Source organism: Cinclus cinclus, chromosome 2 (genome assembly GCF_963662255.1).
Source record: "Cinclus cinclus chromosome 2, bCinCin1.1, whole genome shotgun sequence".
Lineage (NCBI taxonomy): Eukaryota > Metazoa > Chordata > Aves > Passeriformes > Cinclidae > Cinclus > Cinclus cinclus.
Window position 1 is genome coordinate 40,624,955 of NC_085047.1, and position 14,296 is coordinate 40,639,250.

A 14,296-nucleotide genomic window follows, 5' to 3' on the forward strand; every position below is an offset into this window, starting at 1 on the left:
TCCCAGCTCTGCCACTGACCTGCTGTTTGGCCTTGGGCAAGACACTTGACCTTTCTGTGCTTCTGTTCCTCCTTCCATTCTTTGTCTATCTTGTCTCTTGAGGCACTGAGCTAAGCAAGGAAGGGCACAGTTCTCACTGGGTGTTTGTACAACACCTACTCTAGGGAGGTGGCTGCAGAGATCTACAATAAAACCAGGGTACCACCAGCATGACTCTTGCACAATAACATGTTTTGTTTCAAAACAGAGTGGCCAGATGAACCCTCTTGGGGTTTCATATGCTAGTCCAGGATCTTAGCAAGTCTTTCAGACAGCTTCAGCCTCAAGCAGCAGCAGGTAAATGGGTTTGCAAGGTCTACATCCTTACTTGTCAGAAGCACTTTCACATTGATTCCTAATTGGTACTAATTTCTCTCCACCTTGATTCAGCTGGGTTTGCAAGCACATCAGAATTATAACTGAGTGACACAGATAAAAATAGCTACAGGAGCCATTTCTGAATATAAGGAATTTCTCCAGGGAAATGCCAACACCTGTAGGTGAAACCACAGGAATGAGGTGTTTTCAAATTAAAACTAAAGTAAATTACAATTTTTCAGTTAGTGCATTGGAATTTTGTGTAAATTATTCAATTAAGCAATATTTCTCAGTGTTTTTCTTATCCTGAGCCACAAATGTGAAGCATCCTCCATTATTAACAGATGGAAACCAACCCATGCACGGCAAGGTAGCTCTCACCTGCTTTCACTGGGGAGCAGCTGCAGCCTTGGAGAGACTTGTGTATACACTCTCAGTTCCAGTTCCACTCTGCTCCCAGTTTGCTGAAGCATCAAGTATATGAAATCTGGGCACAGATGACTTAATTGAAGATGAATTTGAGCACAAATTGATACAGAATCAGGAGGAAGTAAATCAAGAAAATATAAAGCATACACATTCATGATTATGAAAAGAAAGTTTAAATAAATGCTTTTCTCTCCTAAAAAGAAGGGTCACTGCCACATATTGCACTTTTATGGCGAATATTGGCAACATGGTGCCATGAAAACCTAGATCTGGAGTCATGTGATTATGTAAAAGACTCATTCAGGTTTTTATTTCCAATACTCAGATCGGTGGGTCAAAGGCTTGATTTTAAGATCCTCAAAGGCTTTGTCAAAGCAAATATTCAAAACTCCTGTCTTAGGCTCCCTCAACAATGAATTTGGCTTCTGAGCCATAAAACTCTCCATCACATCTCAATTCACTTAACAGAAATAATAATTAGTATCTTTCATAGAAGAAACTGAGGTTTATGGAAGTGAAATAACAGGAATAATCTGTTGAATAGATCCCAGAGTCAGAGTGGAAACACTTAGATTTTAGTTTACAGCATGCTTACCTAAAAACTGTTGCTTGAGACTTGTAGGTATTTTGGTTTAGGTATTTGTGTTGGCACTACAGTACAATTAGGGACTGATTACCTGCATCTAAAAATACTTTGGAAGAACCTGACAATGTATAACAAATTTACAAGTTGGCTCTCAAGTGGCTATAGGGAACTCTCCAATGGGAATCTAGGGCATAAATAGTTTATGCTTTTATTTAAAAGAAAAAAAAAACACAGAAAAAGATGTGTATCTTAGTACTGCTAAGATGAAAATTTGATCCAAATCTCACTCACCACCAACTCCTTCTTTTCTGCAGCCAAGACCACTGCCTCTTTCACTGCTCAAAGCTGTTCCAAATTGAAGCAGCATGATATAGGTAAGACCCTTTTCAGGTCTACAGATGGCAATTGAGATTCGTGGAAAATACAGACCAGTCAAGAATCCCATCAGCCTCACATCTCCCATTGCTCCTGCTGGGAGTACCGCCACTGGGAATTCATACAGGGGAATACTGACATGTGGACACTGGAGAGAAGTAAAACAGCAAAGACCTTGTTCCTCTTCTCTTGAGAGAGGCCAGGTGGCCAAAGCTCTTCTAGGCACCACGCAGCTGACTGTGCGGTCTCTAAAGTGTCACAGAGTGGTTGCTTTAATCATCTACTTGAATTCCAGGGTGTGATGGGGTCAGGTCATTGCCATGTAAAGTTGAGCCCAAGGTCCTACGTGCTAGTGAGATTGTACCACCAGAAATGCTACAGCATAGAAGGGAAGTAGTTGCACAACAAGAGACATTCGCAAGACCACAGAGATACTTTCTGGCAGAGCTGGCACCTCTACACCAGTGCTTTGTTACCTGGAGAGGCTTACCAGCTTCCAGCTCCTTCTACACCACACAGGGAGTGCAATATAAATGAAGCAGTGGAGATACCACCCTTCCCGAAGTTATCAAAGGGACCTGCATGGAGCAATTCTTTTCCAATAATGAGATAGTGGTGAAGTTTCAGTTTCATAAGGCAGCAGACTTAATAAGAAAAGCAGTCTACAAGTGGCCTCTGAAGACAGTGTCTTTGTAGAAGGGGCTGTTGATAGCAGTTAGGAAGAGGAAGGGAGGCACTGTGGGCTTTCTTAGCTGGCTGACCAACGTAGCTGCTGGGACTTTTTTTGGTCACTGCAACCTAACTGAACCCCACATACTCCTTCTGCAGGGAGTGCTCTTTGTGAGGGAAGAAGTACTAATAGTGATGCAAGTCAAAGTTTTGGCAAAACAGCTTTTCTGACTCAGACATACCTTTCTAAGGTTCAGATTTCCAGCTCACATTTTTGCTGGAGTCACACTTTTCAAAGCAGAAAAAGCAAAAGCTATATCACTTTCCTTTGTTGTGGTGCTACAGAAGAGAGACTCAATTTGAGTACTGCAGGGGATGCAAGAACTCTGTCAGAGGACATGCCATAACAGCCACAGACATTAATAAGCCCACGGGTTGGCCTTGGAGAGCACATCTAGTCCAGGCAGAGACACTGTTCCTCTGCTCACTGCCTACAGAAATTTTGGTGGTGGAAACAGTCTGTTAAACAGTTTCAGAATGGAGACTTTCATTAAATGTATTCAAAGCTTAAAAAGCTTTAAAGGGAGCAAGTGATTTGATGGGAGAGCTAGGCCTGAAAAGGCTCCTACATACTAGCATAAATTTAACAAATTCACTTGTTGAAAATCTCATTAAAAACAGCTTCTATGCAGCTTCCAGGGAGTCCTCTTGATTATGGCCTGGAAAATGTTCTCACAGTGTAGGGGAAAAAGATTTTTAAATGGTACCCATGCCCATCCTAACCAAATGGCTCTCAGCAGGTCAGAGGGCCCGTAACAGCAGATCAGTGTTTTCCACCCACACAGGCAATATGACTTACTCCTTTTACCTGACTCAGCTACATAAATTGTGATTATCAGAACACAGCTTTGCTCCTGCAGAAGCCCAAGGAGCAGACAGCAGTCCTTTACCTCACAAACAGAACATTTCCATTGCTTTGGCACCAAACTTTGTGTCAGTCAAAAGATTGCACTCTAGCTTTGCAGAATGGTTTGTGCTTTAATTCATCTATCCTCACCACACCATAATGTCACTTCACCCCATAGCTGGTCACATCATCCTGCTTGCTTCAAAGCACTTCCAAATGTTATGCACATCCACAACCAAAAAATGCAGGTATTTCTGCAGGGTAACTTAGCAGCCAACCAGCAAACAAAACAAAGAACTTGGGAGATGGGGGGGTAAGCATCAGCTTGGGCAAAGATACCAGAGCACAATCGTTCCTTTTAAAATACTCAAGGATCTTTAACACTAACACAGAGGAGGCCAAACCTCAGCAAACACAGTGTGGATCATTAAACAAAAAATGTGCTAAGGAAATTAATACAGGATCTCTGCATAAAATAACTGCCTAAATCAAGGTTTTGTAAGTCAGTCTTGGCCCTTGGTACCAGTCAGGCAACCCTGTTTTCCACTGAGGTCCTCTGGGAACTGGGACAAACCCATTGACTCTTCTAGATTTGTACAGCTGTTGATAAGAATTTAGGGGAGCAGGAGAAATGAACACGTTCCCCTCTTCCTTGGATACATCACTTTTATGGGATTGTGTTCCCTTTTCTTTTTTCACTTGTTTGTAGACTACATCTGGGGAGCAGACCACTTTCACAGTCACTTTTCAAAGTACAGAAAATATTAATGTATTTATTAGTTATTTTAAATGAATTCTTGCAATGATAAATTCAGCACAACTGTGAGATGGGCTAAAGTCGAACAAGTCACCTGTGACTGATGACAAACATCGCTTAACACACTCAGAACCACAGGGATGATGGCTGCAGTGAAAGAACCTTACCAGAATAATACACTAATGCCCATGAGACAGAGTTCCTAGCTCCCACAGAGCAAAATGAGCAGTGCTCAGCCTGTGTCAGAAGGACGATGGAATGAATTGGCTGCTGGAGACTTGAAATGGCAATGCAAGAGCTTTGGTATTACCAGTTCAGTGCTTAAGCCACTGAGGAATGCCCTCCAGAGCTAACTGTTTACATATAACATAAATAGTATAAACAGCTAAGTGCTGGAGGGCATATACATACATATAGATGTATGTATAAGAGAAAGAATATTTTATCTGTTCCACTCTGCACCATGAAAAGTAACAACACCATATAAATAAACAAATGTCAGCTCTTGGGAAATGCAGGAAGGCAGAAAGTACAAAAGCTTCCCTAGCTGTGTCCCGAAGAATAAATTTCTCATTCACACACACCCACATCCATTGGTCCAGCTAAAAAAATCTGATCCCCAGCCTCCAATTAGAAAATGCTGTTGCCAAAAATACTTTCTCAAAAATCAAAGTAACACTGTTAAATTAAGGCCAAACCAAACTCCTCTGAAAACTCTCTCTTCTGCCAGTTTTAAACTGCCCACTGGGAAAAGATAATTATCAAATAATACTATCAACAATGCCAGATAATAGCTTCAAGCTCTTTGATATGTTCAAGGAAACATTGTTTCAAATGTTACCAAGTGTCAAATATTTACTTTTGAGTCCAACTGTGTAAATGACCCATCCAATGCCACTAAACACGGCAGGCGGCAGGCGTGTGTGTAACAAGAGAAGTGGGACCTGCAAAGCAGAGGAAACAACCCAGCTGGGTTTTGCAGACAAAGAGCCTCCTGGTAGCCAGAACTCCCCAGCGAGAGTTATGACTGCCTTTGCGCTTATCCGTGTGGAGCTGTGGGGATTTTTTAAACTGGTGGACCTACAGCAAGGCACGTGGAGCTTTATATTCCCCTTGGAGTCAGGTATGTGTCCAGTCTCACAGGCTCAGTGTCTTGTGCTTCCCTGTGCCAGAGTGGTACCTGCCATAAGTGAAACTCAGAGCTGCCCCTTGCTCCAGGACCTTGTGCACCTCACGTCTGCTGTAAGGAACAAATCTGGAATTACAGAAATAGTGCATATAAGGCACTGTATTTCCTCTTGAGAATCACTCCATAGAGGATGAATTCTGCCCAGAGATTTTTCTCTTTCCATTCATTTATAACCCACAGGACAACAGGCTTAGTCTACCTCATCCTTCCTCTTCAAGTATCCTTGGAATAACTGGCAGAGATAATTCCTTTTCCAGCTACAGCTGAAGGAAAAGCAAGACTTTGTTCTTTCCTGTCCTGGTCCATCCCTGCCTTCTGAATTTTCAAGAACAGGAACACAAAGCAGTGGTACCTCAAAGCTGCACCACCCTCAGCCACTTGAATTCATCCCACCCTGACAGCCTGTGTTTTGCTATTCCTTGTTAATATTTGCAACAATGACCTAAGAAGCTCTTGGTAAAGAGAAGGTCTATCTCCACTACACAAAGATGTGACTTTGAACTAATGCCTTTCTGTTTCTTAATCAGAGCAGCAAATGAGGAATGTCAGTGTCAAGCATAGAGTGGGAGGATGTGCAGTGGCACCATTAGAACAATGCTGTTTCATGAGCCAGCATTTACTCAGTGTCAAAACATGGTTCAGGGCCTCAAATGTCATGCTCACTGAAGTCACACACTTTGTCAGCAGGATTACCGAAGGCTAGCGTGCAAAAATGATGGGGACTTTGTCAGACCTTCTGCTTCTAAAGGACATGTGTGTTGAGTTGTCTGGGAGGTAATGCAAATGCAACAGAGAGCGAGGGCTGTGCACAGCATCTCCAGCAAGCAGCAGGCTAATAGCCATTAGTGGTATTTCAGAAACAAGGACAACCTCTCTGCACTTAAAAGATGAAAATCATTCAGTATTTTCTTGGGAGTTGTTTCATTTAGCATTTCCAAACAGCTGTCTCCAGCTATTTCATAATAATAGTAACAACTAACAAACAAATAAAATTCAAAACAAACAAAACAAAACAAAAACCACACATAGGCCTGTTGCCTGATTCCAGAAAGTGATTTTTTCTGGGACGTACACTATTAGGCAAAAGCCTTTTTTTTTTTCTTTCCCATAAGGCAAGTGTAAAGCATTACATTAATACACACTGGAAAAATAAGATAATGGCTTTCTTGATTGTGATGAGGAATGTGGGGAGATTTAATCTGAACACTGAGTCAGGTGGAAAGCGCCTAAACTCCCCTCGGACACAATGTTATCGCATTTAACGCTTACATCATCACCCTCACGAATGATGCTGAGTAACGCAGCCCCAAACGTCGATCCACGCACCGCACGGGTAAGAAGGCAGAAAGTGCCACAAAGGTCCCGTTTTAGCACACGTCAGGCACTAACAAAGATAAGTCTGATGTCTGGAGCAGAGGGAACGATCTATTTTCAGCTGTTCGAAGAGCAGCCGCGGGCCTACCAGGACGCAGTCACTCCTCTCAATGTTTCGCATGTGTGCCGAGAATTAAGAGTTGGGAGGCAGCACAGCGGAGCAGACGCCTTCAAAAATGCGGCGCACTGACTGCTCGTTAATAAAGTAACAGGAGACAAGGCTTCGCCTCCCTGACACGTTCGGAGCAATTTCCAGTTGAAGAAGGTCAGCATATCATTCACAGAGCGGCAGTGCCTGGAAAACTCTCGTAAGCTCTGCTCCGCGGACCACTCTGGGTGACAATAACAGCCTGAGCATCGCTGGCGAGGCCGGCGCTCGGAGCAGTGCCCGCTGCCCCGGCCGTCGGCACTGTCCGAGTTCCAGGGGCACGGCCGCGAAATGACCTAAAATAGGAGGCTGAAGCCCTGGCGAGCGGGATGGAGAGGGGCAGGGGGGACAGTTCTGAGAGCGGGTGATACTCGAGCGCTACTCTTCACCCCTGCTCGGGGACGCGCTGGCAGCGTCGGCTGCCGGTGCCCTCCTCAGGGATGCCGCTGTCACCGCCCAGGCAAGGCGCGACGGCAGAGGCGCGCGGCACGTTTTTTGGCGCACAGCGTGATGTAAAAAAAAAAAAAAAAAAACACAAAAAAAACAACAAAAAACAACCCAATCAACCAAAAACAAAACAAACCGAAAACAACACCCCAAGCAGCCCCAAAACCCCTTCGAAGAGCACACACACTCCCTCAGCCCCTCGAGCTAGGCTCCTGCCCACCGCTCCTCACACACTCGATGCCGTCGCTGGTCCAGCGCCCGTCAGGGACCGGGCAGAGCCCGCGGACACCCCCGAACCCGCGGACGCCCCCGGGCCCACGGACACCCCCGAACCCGCGGACACCCGCGGGACGGCGCGGGAGGGCGGGCGCCCCGAGGAGCGAGCGGGGGCCCGGCGCGGCGCCTCCCCGCCGGCAGCGGGCGCTGTGACTCACCGCCAGGAGCGCCGAGGCGCGCTGCTCCCCCGCCGGCTGCTCCCCGTTGATGCCGCCGTTGCCGAGGAGGTGCTGGTGGTAGTCCGGGGGCGCCGCGCCGGCGGCAGCGGCGGCGGCGGGGGCGGCGGCCGCCTTGGGGTGCTTGCCGGCCTTGCGGGCGCCCTGCCCCTGCTGCACGAGGTGGAGGAGCTGCAAGGTGCTCTCCCGCTCGCGGTCGGAGCTCTCGGCGCGGCCCCGCTCGTAGCGCCCCTCGCAGCTGAGGTGGTGCTGGCGGCAGACGGCGATGCGGGCCCGCAGCCGCTCCACGATGGCGCTGTGCACCCGGGGCGCCGCCGGGCCCCCCCCCAGCAGCCCGGCCCCCAGCCCCGCGGCCTGGGGGGGAGCCGTGTCGCCCATCGCTGGCTGCCGGTCCTGGCCCTCCGGATGGGTCGGTCCTCACTGCCGCATGGAGGAGGGCGGGGGGGATGGGGGGGGAGGCGGGGGCAGCGGCGGGAGCCCGAGCCCGGGGGCTGGCGACGGGGCGGAGGGCGGTCAGCCCCGCGCCCCCAGCCCACCCCCGCCCGGCCCCCGGGCGGTGACGGCCCCGCGGGGGCTTGACAGATCGGGGGGCGGGAGAGGGTCGCTAGGGCTGCGCCAGCATCGGCCGGCGGGAGGGGCGGGGGTCGGGGCCGGGCAGCCCCGGCTGAGGGGCGCCCGGTGAGGGGGGACGGGGGGGCTCCGGCCGGGGGAGGAGAACGGGGAAAAAAAAAAAAAGCCAAATAAAGCGAGCCGCTGCCTTCAAAATGAATCCCCGGACGAAGGAGCTCTCCCTCGGGAATGAGTGAGACTTGGCAGGTTTATTTGGTTTATTTTATTTCGGGGGAGCGGGGGGTGTAATTCCTTGAAGTGAAAATTTAAGGCATTGCCGCGTTCGGCGGCGCGGAGAAACCCCCGGCAGACCGAAAATCTCGTAGGTTAGCTGGAGCGGGTTTGTTGGGGTCTTTTTTTTTTTTTTCCTTTCTCTTTTAAGTCTTTAGTAAATGTGCGAATAAAGAGCCGGGGAAGGAGGAGAAAGAGGAGGAGGGTCGGGTTAGTTCAGTCTTTGTGCTTTCTCGTTTCTCTCGCCCGCTCGTTGCTGGCCACTCTGCGGCGTGGTGACTGTGTCCGGCTGGCTGCCGCTAAACTGTAGTTCCTCTAAAAATCACAGAGACAGATCCCCCGGTCCGGAACAATGTCAGTCAGCGGATTTCCAAACCACGCTTCGCCTTCACTTAATTCAGCCACTGGATAAATCCGTATTGCTTTCAGTGCTCATCTCCCCCCTTAGTAATAAGCAGCAAGCTACGGACACAGGCAAAGAACTCCTCTCGCGTACTTTCCCTTTTACTCCCAGATATTGAACAGTTTCAAGTACAGTTTCAAGAAAAGCATGGAGGAGGGGGGAGAAGGGGAAGAGGGAAAAATAAACCCGAACAAGCAACCCAGCCCCTCTTCAGACAGTAATCACAAACGGAGAGTTGCACTTACAAACTTCCAGCATTTTGCCCCCAGAACAGTCCAGCAGCCACTTTTCCTTTGTGGTTTTGTATATTCCATGCCCGCGCCGGCGGGCGGGTGTTTGCCGGTGGGCTGTCGGCGCGGCCGGTGCCGGAGCTGCCCGCGGCCCCTCCGTGCGGCGCGGCGCGGAGCGGAGCGGAGGCGGGAGGCGGGTGTCACCGACAGGGAGCGCGGCCGGGGACGCGGCGCCCGGGAGGCCGGGGCGAGGCGCGGAGCCTCCCAGCGGCCGCCGAGAGGAGTCGGGGCCGCTGCCGCCCCCCGGGAGGTATGTGCATGGGAGGGAGCCAAGGAAATCCCCGCTCTCCTACTCGCCTTCTACCTGGGTGCGGGGCCGGGCGCGGAGCAGCTGCCGAGGAGCGCAGCCTCCCGCGCTCTCCGTCCTCCCCCGGCGGCGAGACCTTCAGGCGAGTTACGAGGGAGTTCTCAAATAAATCACGGCGCTGCGCTCCACTACCAGCTGGATTTCTCTGGAACAGACGGTATAAAAATAAGCAGTGCGTTCTGGGGCGCTCGCATGCACGGGACGAGTGCGCGACACGAGGTCAGGCTCGGGATGTGGGAGCTCCGCGCGCTGACAGGAGCTTCTTGGGTGTCCGGGGCAAGTCACGTAGCGCCTGCACTGTGGTTCCTCCCCGGGAAAGCCGCAGGCTTAGTGCCTCTCTCTCCCGGCTCCTCTGCTTAGAGCAGGGCAGTTTTAGACTGCGAGATCTGGCCTCTGGAACTGGCCTTGCTGCGACCGGCAGCCGTCAGGTTTCGCGTGTTGTTGTAGGTGAGCTGCAAAGGAGGATGCAGAAATAGCTGGGAGCTGGCCGGCTTTATTAAAGCAATATGCTGTTGTACTACTGGGGCTGCATTAGCCAAATTCCCAAATACCTCTGGGAATAAAAATGGCCCCCAAGCACGCAGAGACGCATCCCTGATGGAAAACCTCCAAGGTCTTCTGGGACTGCTCAGCCCTTAGTAGATGTGAGTGCATTATCTCTTTCAGTTCTGCAACGGGTCCAATCAGAAAAATACACAAATTTCATCTCAGCAAACTGAGACCATTAAGCAGACGATGTGGAGGAGCTGCCAATGACCCTCTCAGGTGTTTTTATCCCCTTCCAAGCTCGTGCAAATAAATACTTTGAATGCCAGTGATGAAGTGACACATTCCTGGAAAATCCCTCAGAATACAGAAGATATGCAGTATTAGACATACGAGAAATAGAAAAGCCATCACTTTCATAACCCCCATCTCCTTCATGTGGCAACAAACATGAAGGTTTATTGCAAGATGTGGGTTTCCAGGTTCTGGCTTGGTGAGAACCAAGCTAGAGCCTTCAGCATGTTCAGCCCCATGTTTGTTTCAGCACACACCTTGAGACTTTGCTGATGGATAAGGTCTGGGGGAGAGGGTTTGGGGTTGTGCTTCCTTCAAAGGAAGGCATTATTGCTAACAGGAAAAAGATTTTTTTGTTGTTGTTGTTAACCTTGAACAACTGAGGAAGAGTGGGTTATGAGACACGTAACAGTAGCTTGCATCTGTTGAAAACAGTAGGTTGGCACAGCTGGAAAATAAAATGAAATTATAATGTTTGTAAAATAGTAGACAATATTTCCTTTGCTTCAGGCCTTGCTTGGGCTGTTATTTGTTCTTTGCAGCTCAGATGTCATTGCTGTGTTAAAGGGGGGTCAGTCACAGAACACACGTGCAACAATAACACACTAATCTCATGGAGAATAAGCAAGAGTGTTTTAAATGACGGCTTGGCTGGTGTTTTCAAAGTGGCTGTGGGAATGTGAAATCCATGGTGCTGCTCAGGAAGCTACCAAGACAGCTGCAGGAATTCTGTCTCTTTCTCTCTCTCACACAAACACACACACACAAACACACAAAGATTTCGTAGAACTCAGAGAGTGATCTTTCCAAAAACAGATATTTTTTTCATTTTAACTTGAGACGTTTGAGATCCGCTTTTTGCCAAGCAGCATCTCGAGAGTTCGGTTTGTGGTTTGATCTCTCCTTTCCGAGGCGAGAGGCTGCGCTGCGAGCCCCGCTCGCTCAATCTGCAGCAAATGCTGCCCCTGGTGTTTCCGAGCAGGAAATACTCACAGCCATCCCTCGGCTTTCCAAGTTTTGTTCAGAAGACCCTGGCGAATGTCACCAACCCTTGGAACCTGCCATCGGTTCTGGACTGGTTGACTGTCAGTTTTCTTAAAGAAAATAGTTCTTAACACGTTGCAACATCCCTTGCGATTAGTGGCATTCTTGTAAGCACACTCGGGATAAAACAAATAACAGGTTTTTAATTAATAACAATTTTAATTAATAACAATTATTTACTTTATCCCTTCTGTTGACACTAATTTGTGATCTTTTTACCTGACATTGTAATCTCACATGAACTGTCATGCTTGAGCATTTTTCTTTGTGTGAATTCCCTACTGCTTTTGAAGCTCTGAGTTTCCCAAACCAGCAGCCCCCCTCCAGATAAGAAGAGCACTTATTTGTGCTGGGTTCATAGGCAGAAATTCTCACCATAGACATCCCATCGTGCTAATAACTTTCCAAAAATGGAACAAAAAGACTGTGCTGAACCTGTGTTGCCTAAAATCTTGAGTGCATGCTTCAGTCTCAGCACATGCCTCGTTCATCTGTGTTTAGAAATCACGTATCAATTTGCTTCAAAGTTATATTAACTCCACTGGAAGGGCATATACTTAATGTCAATCCTACAGAGGACTTTCTGAACTCGGAGCTTTGAATGTTCAGCCATTTCCATTATTTACTTTTCAGCGAGGGTTCTTTGCCATTTTGATTTCCTGGGGTATTCCCAGCTAGGCTCATGTATGATGCTGCTAACCTGGCAAATTGTTTAACTTCGAAGCAGAGTGTGACTGCACCTGAGTCAGTTATTCCCGTCTTTAAATTGTGGGCACAAGGTGCTTGCAATTCCTGCTCTCTTAGAACTGTAAAGTAAGCAATCTTGAACAGAGTACTTCAGTTTGTTTGTCTGAACTAATAATAATTAATCCAAGGAAATGGTTCTTATATCTTATTTAATAAACAACGGGAAGAAACCCCAAACAACCCCATGCCACCACTTACCTACCTAGACAACTACTAAAATTCACATCAATTATTCAGGGAAGTGAAGCCACTGATGGGATTACTTTAATATAATTTTACATATTTCTCATATTATTCCTTGGCTGGTAGATAATACTTTTACAGTCTTTTGTCTAATCTGCAAATTCAGATTAGAAATTGGTATTTCTTTCTTCTCAAAGGAGAATCAGAAAGGCAACTTTTTAAAGTCTACTTTGTGTGTGCTGGATATTTCTCTTGGAACCGTATTGTATTTACAAGTGTTTGTGTAGCACACATGAACACTAGCCCACTCTGTTTATCCAGACTTAAAAAAGGGTAAAACTAGAAGTCTTTATTTATCCAAATAAATGCAAACTGGAAGAGTTAAGCATGGGAATTGCCTGTAATTGCCTGCTGAAGTGCTAAAAATAGCTGCTTTTTGGAAACTGGAGGAGCCTTCACTGTTGAAAAAGTGACAGTAACAGCTATCTACTATTAGCAAACAACTTTCTTTCCAAAAACTGAAGGACACAGGGAGAAAATTGTTTCCTTTCATGCTTCACTACAAGAACTGGACAGAATAGAGACCAAAAAGAACCTCCTGTCCCAGAAGAACATTGTGTTAGTAGCCAGATCCTGTGCACAAATACCCTGTGTGAACTTCATCATTATCACCGTCTCCAGTTACAGAACTGAAACTAGAGCAGATTATCAAAACATCACAGGAACTACAGTAATTTCCAAGTATGATCATTAATCACCCATGCGAAGTCTAATCGCATACTGAGCTCTCTTCATTGTTCCATTAAGACAGGTACTTTATCTTAATTAGAGCTACTGCTTTAAAAATTAACACTAAAAACAATTTAAAATATCTTACTGGAAAAAACATTTTATTCTCTCACCTCCTAACTCCATTCAGCTTCTCTGACGTGAAAAAAAAAAACATGACAGACTAGTCAGGTTTCTAACTTCTCCCATCATTAGATATTTGCACAATTTTTTTTTTTTCTGCTAGAAATATTCTTAGTGATTTTTTCTATATATAGAAAGCCTCAGGGGTAAGAGTCTTCTTTGTGCTTCATGCTCTACTACCATTTGCAGACGGACCTGGAAAATTTAATCTAAATTTGTACATATTTACTCTTCTAAACAATTTTTAACTTCCTGTGGTGAAGACAAATGTAAAAGTGATGTAATGACACCTCACATTTGCTGTCTTTTAGAAACACTTCATGTAGAACAGCAGCCACAAAAATACTATCACTTCCTCTCATCTCAATGAGGGGAATATCAGAGTTTAAGAGACACAGTACACACAAAACCATCAGCTCCTGACAAATCAAGTATCTGTTTCTTACTGAAACAGAAATGAGTGATTTCAATTTAAGGCATTTTCTTAGTCCCACTGGTGATACCACAGCCAAGATTACTAAACCTATGGAAGCACTTTCTACCAAGAAGTTCCATCAGAATACTTTTGTATCCCGGCTAGCAACAGAAGAAACAATGATCTGGAAAAAAAAATGCTATAGATAGCACATGCTTTTTAGGCAAATGAAGAAGAGGTGAGAAACAAGGTCTAGGATATCAAAAAATCAGTAGAATTGACCATTTCAATTTTCAGTCAAACTTTATGTATTCTTGAAGTATTACCTGTAATCAGCAAGCCAGAGTTTCACAAACTTATTCTTTACTTTGGTAGTGAATTGTTTTAATGTAGCAAAATGAGAGATCAGCCATTCACTTTGACAACAAAATTTTTAAGCAACGTCATAGTCTTGAGAGTTTTCAGAAAATTCATATGATAGCAAAAATTAGGACCAGTCAGGAAGGCTCTGAGAGGACATACTCCATTACATGGTACAGAACTAATTTCAAAATGGTTTCCCTTTGTAAGAATAAAGTTACACCAAATGTATGTTATGTTCTAGAGAAGCAAACCAAATTACTGAGATTTTTGTTAACAGAAAGAAGTGAGGTATCAATAACTAAAATGGATATATTCAAGATGG

General features: G+C 46.4%; 1 protein-coding gene across 1 annotated transcript in view; it reads right to left on the reverse strand.

Annotated features, from left to right (window-relative positions):
* The window catches only part of MAML2 (mastermind like transcriptional coactivator 2), a 206,860-nt gene extending 198,792 nt beyond the window's left edge, over positions 1 to 8,068 (reverse strand). The window contains exon 1 of the mRNA XM_062514439.1: positions 7,673 to 8,068. Coding sequence (XP_062370423.1) covers positions 7,673 to 8,068 — 396 coding nt within the window. The remainder of the gene's footprint in view (positions 1 to 7,672) is intronic.
* Between the last annotated feature and the right edge of the window lie 6,228 nt (positions 8,069 to 14,296).